This window comes from Primulina eburnea, chromosome 16 (genome assembly GCF_022965805.1).
Source record: "Primulina eburnea isolate SZY01 chromosome 16, ASM2296580v1, whole genome shotgun sequence".
In the NCBI taxonomy this organism is placed as follows: Eukaryota; Viridiplantae; Streptophyta; class Magnoliopsida; order Lamiales; family Gesneriaceae; genus Primulina; species Primulina eburnea.
This window is the reverse complement of record NC_133116.1, coordinates 23156794-23162089: the sequence shown is the minus strand read 5'-3', so window position 1 is coordinate 23162089 and position 5296 is coordinate 23156794. Positions and strand designations below refer to the sequence as shown.

The 5296-nt window shown below is 34.6% G+C and overlaps 1 protein-coding gene across 1 annotated transcript; it reads left to right on the top strand.

Moving 5' to 3' along the window:
* The first annotated feature begins 2530 nt into the window (after positions 1–2530).
* LOC140817107 (plastid division protein PDV1-like) lies at positions 2531–5058 on the top strand. The gene is made up of 2 exons (XM_073176699.1): positions 2531–3023; positions 4305–5058. Exons 1-2 carry the CDS (start codon positions 2724–2726, stop codon positions 4785–4787), a joined length of 783 nt encoding a protein of 260 aa, XP_073032800.1. The 5' UTR covers positions 2531–2723; the 3' UTR covers positions 4788–5058.
* The last annotated feature ends 238 nt before the right edge of the window (positions 5059–5296 follow it).

The following is a 5296-nucleotide window of genomic DNA, read 5'->3' as shown; positions in this document are numbered from 1 at the left end:
ACAGAATAAGCAATTCTGAAAAGATCATCATTGGCATCCTTCGAAACAGCAAGTAGGATACAACCTTTAAACTTATTCTTTATATGAGTCCCGTCCAAAAAAATCAACGGTCTACAACCAGTAACAAAACCAACTATACATGCGTGCAAACAAATGAACAGTCGTTTAAATTTGTTGGTTTCGATATCAATCTCACACTCAGCAACACTTCCAGGATTTGTTTCTTTAGCAGCTCGACAATACCATCTTAGTCTATCATAGCATCCCTTATCTGTGCCATGAATATCATGCATCGCTAACTCCTTTCCCTTCCACACATTGCAATAGTTTAACTCTACACCATAATCTCTTTGTAATTATTTCTGAATTGTACAAGGACGATAAGAGGGATCTCTTATAATTTTGCCTTTCACTACATTAGCTATCCATGTTGCATCTGCTCTAGGATGTCCTCTACTACGTAGATTATTTTCACCACATGTATGCTCTAAATTGCATTTTCGGATCGCAAATATATTGTCTGCTTTGTATTTAGAAGCATAAATTCTTCATCCACAACTAGTCTCGGTACAAGTAACAGTGACTTTTTCGCTATCATTCTTTTCTGTACGAAAATGAACGTCTTGTAGCAACGTCATAATTTTTAACAAATCTTCTAAAGTCAGCAACATCTTTGAATGTTTGACCTACACCACGAATGCAATTAATCAAATCATCTAGTGTATTGCTCAAAGAGGCTTCATCAGCTTCGTTACTACTATTTCTCTGTTTGTCTTCCTCATCAACCCTTACCAATATGATATAAACTTGTTAGGTGCAAGATACAAAAATAACAACATAAAAAACTGCAAAGTGGAATGTAAATAATATTAGTATTATCAAATAATTCATATCATGGCAACAGAACATTTTTATATTATCATAACATAGAACAAATTATATAACCACAATAATCTCAACTAGTGCACCATTTCATGCTCGATAAATTAAAATATAAAGAAATTATCAAAACTAAACAGGGACATAAATCTAATATATTTTACCTCCGAATGTTTTGGTTGCAGACATGTTCGTTTTTACTCTCTGCCCTCAATTCAATCATGCTGAGCTTCATACACATATGAAGATGAATCATATTTAGGACATCGTCGTCGTCGTTCAAAGTCACGTGCATCTTGTGTTGAGGGGCTACGTATTGCAGAATCATAGCTTCAGGAGTAATCTCAGAACATTTTTTTCCAAGCATCTCAAAAATGTCCATCAAACTACAACCGCTGAAAATTGAAATCACAAACAACTGTTTCTTGCATTTACAGCTACCCAAAAACGACAGGTTGCAAGACCCACTTTCATATTTCATTTTGCACCTAATACAAAAAACATACAAAAGTAATTGATATGCACATTTCAAGACTTTAAATAATTTTCAGAAAAGTTTAAATTAACAACTTTCTCATTCAAGAACTAAAACATAAAAATTAAGGATAAAATTGCATTAATCGAGAAATCTAAAAATAATTTCCGCATTCATCTTTACACTGCTTTGTATTCAAATAAGACAGCCGTATGATTAAGGTCACAAGATACTTTTATTCCTTTTACGTTATTCTAAAAACTAATCATAATACAAAACCCTAAATTTTCGAAATTCAATAGGTGGAATTCAAATAAATGAGGTTTCACACAGACCCACCATACGGTTGGTGGAATTCAAATAAATGAGGTTTCGAAATAAAAGAGGTTTCGAAATTCAAATAAATGAGGTTTTGAAATTCAATCGATGGAATTCAAATAAATGAGGTTTCAAATAAATGAGGTTTAAAACAATAAACAACACACAATAACAATCAAAAAACATAAGAGAATCATTAAATTGAAACAAATAAACACAAACTCACTAAAAGCTGGAATTTCACGAACTCCCTAAAACCCGGAATTTCACGAAAAAAATGATAAATTTTGAGGAAAGAAACTCACTTTCACTTTATTTTCCCTTCGATGAATTTTTTATGCACGACGTCTTCAAGATTTTGAGCTTCAAGTAAATGAGGTTTCACACAGACCCACCATGAGATTTCTTCTCACGAAGCCGATGGGGGAGATTGGAGTAATAGTATCAAAATCCCAAATACAGATAGATTCAACAAAATAAATAAGGGTAAAAATGGGTTTTAATTAAAAATGAGATCAATTAGGTAATTTGATGTATACAAGCGGAGTTAAAACATATGAAATGGTTTTGTCAGAGAGTGAGAATATATTTGTTTTACACTAGGGACTGAACACAAACTTTGAAATTATATTAAAGATTTTAATACAATTGTCCCTTTGGTCATGGTTGATTGAAAATTGATTTATTTTTTAAAATAAATAAAAAATATCTACTTTTTGTTCTAAATTTATCACTTTTGTTAATAATAATAATAATAATAAATGGATTTTTTTAAGAAACGTTTCCTTTGTGGCAGTCTGGAACTCCACCTGAATCAAGAATGCAGCAATCAGAACCATAAATAATAATAATAATAATAATAATAATAATTCTCTGGCAACCAGGAATCTTGATCCATCCCCTGCTGTTCTACCCCCTCCAGTTCCCTTCTGTTAAAACGAAAAGCGTGTTCTCGGAAAATATTTCGTTGAACCCTAGAGTTTTCTACTTTTCACTTTTGCAGTTCGATTGCCACAATTTCTTCCCATATTTTCTGCAAATTAATTAGGAGATGGAGATGGAGATGGAGGTGGAGGAGATCGAATCCGCGCTTGAAAAAATATGTGATTTGCACGATAAGCTCAGCGATGCGATTCACTCGATTTCGCGAGCTCATTTCCTCAGCTCCGTCAGAAATCCTCGGAACAAGAAGAAATCTCCCGATGATCCTGACCGGGAAACCGGTGCCGGATTCGTTTTCATGAAGGATTTCCGGGTTGGTGATGGTGAATCCGCGGTTCAAGAAGCAAAGAGTTTGTATGCTATTCGTACGGCCCTTGAGAATCTCGAAGACCAGCTCGAGTTCTTCCAAGTTAGTGTCCTGTGATTAATTTCAGTTATTTGTTTACATGTTTTCAATGAATTTGAATTTTGTAAGTGTGTTAGTGGAGAGTTGGATTTTTCTTTTTTCGCCTCTCTGTTGCCTTCCCCTTTTATTTGAGCTTGTACGGTAGCTTACTGGCGATGTAATATATTGCTTCTGAGTGTGTATGGGCATTTTGCTTTATGGGAATGCTGAAGCTTGTTTCATCTAGACCAGTTATTTGAAAATTTCCGCTATGCTTTGCTTATGGGTTGAAAGTTTTAGTTTGAAATTTCAAATTCTTGAAGCAAAATAGGAGAAGATGTACAGTGATGCAGTTGATTGAAAACTTGTGTGAGATGGTCTTACGGGTCGTATTGGTGAGAGGATTACTTTTTATTGTGAATATGGGTAGGGTTGACCTGTCTAACAGATTATGATCCGTGAGACGGTCTCACATGAGACCTACTCTTGAATAATTTAATAAATTTGCCAGTGTAAATTGATCTTTAAAACATGATTACGAGAAAAATAATTCAAAACAGTTGAATCCAATTGTATGCCCCAAGATTAATTTCGCGCTTTTGGGCTCCCAACGGATTTGGGCAAAAAGCTATTTGAATTGCTTGATGTTTATGGTAGGTATAGATGTATAGTAATTGTTATAAGATAGTTCTTTTCCGAAAATGGTGGTGATATAAACGTGGATCGGCGTATACACATTAGGAAATAATCTGCGGCTTTTGTAAGTTTTTCTGGTGGTGTGTGATGTCAACATAGTAAGTACGATGGGTGATTATGAACTACTGTGATCCTGTTGTTGGCATGGTGATGCTTTTCACCATCAAAGGTTTGTAAAGTAGCCGTGAACATGTCTTGGTTATCTAATACAGGTACTGATATAGTCGTTTTGTTCCTGAACCAATATGCATAAAACACTATGTTTGTCATTTCAGATGTTTTCCTTTGCAGTAAAGAAACATACACAATCGGTGTATTTTATAATTATGAGAGGGGAATTGAATAAATTATGTTCTGTGATTGAATCCTTGCATTTGTCCTCTTTCTTGGGCCAATTGTCTTCATCATTTTTTTTGGTTTTCACGCGTGAAGCAGGAAACGGATTGTAGTATGTGGCTTTATATCTGCTTCAAAGTTGCTATAACTTTTTAGAGAGTGTCGTATCTGGATATAATTTTGCAGACATATACCAAGAATTTACTTGTATTCATTTATGTGGTTTTGCTGGAAAAAATTGCAAATACATCACTTCATTGTTGCGATATACAGACAGTACAAATGCAACAGCTTGCAGAGAGAGATTCTGCTCTTGCTCGCTTAGAGCAAAGCCGCATTTTCCTTGCTGTGGCACTGTCTGAATATCAAGGTAAGAAATACAAAGTAATCGAAGAAGCACAAGCCTTGGTGGGTGATGTCCAAAATGCCAGTCACTTAGTTTCGCCCGATCATCTTTTCGGTTCAACACCATATCCCTCTGGTGAGAGCTTCTCACTGCAGAAAGGGGAGAGGCCAAATCCCCTTATAAATTTCTTTTTCTCGACTTTATCTTTCGTTTCCAATTCGCTGAAATTAGATCATACGGTTGGGATTCTTGGGAATGCTGCCTTGCTAGCTATCAGCATACTTACATTTGTTCAAATGAGTCGAGATCGTTCCACTTTTGACGGAGAAACGACACATGTTTTTCACGCACTGGATCCAACTTCCAGTGATCGTTTGACAAAGTTGGACGTTTTTATGGCTAGAGGTTAAGTTCGGGAGATTTAATTTGCGGCCGTCTATGAGTTGTGCTTGAGCTGCCATTCATCTTCTTGAATAACAGGAGCTGCGGCGGTAGATTGACTGTGAATACTTGGGTATGTGTCGAGTCCATGGCACTAAGTCGTCGTCTCTTCCTTTGGATACTATATTTTTTATATTTTTTTTTATACCTTTTTAATATTTCACTGTTGATATCGTGTGATTGTGCGACATTTGCATTATTTGGAGAAAAATTTAAAATTTGAATTTCAAATAATATAAACATTGCATATATTTGAAATATATATTATAATTATCATTGCACGACCTTAAATGACTAACAAGCAAAATTTTATAATATTTGATTTCAAATGCTTGAGTTCAAGTCATTCAGACATATTAAGGTATAGTTTGCAAATATTGTAAAAAGTTTTTCTTTTATGAGTTTTTGTAAAAAAAAAAAGTTGATAAATATTTTTTTAAGGATTTGAAAACATCTTTTAACGACATCTTTATACTTG

What these genes read in the sequence shown, in the direction of transcription:
- LOC140817107 (XM_073176699.1), top strand. Translation starts at nt 2,724, where the DNA reads ATGGAGATGGAGATGGAGGTGGAGGAGATCGAATCCGCGCTTGAAAAA. An exon ending in ACCAGCTCGAGTTCTTCCAA is followed by an intron (nt 3,024 to 4,304) that starts GTTAGTGTCCTG and finishes TGCGATATACAG; the next exon opens with ACAGTACAAATGCAACAGCT.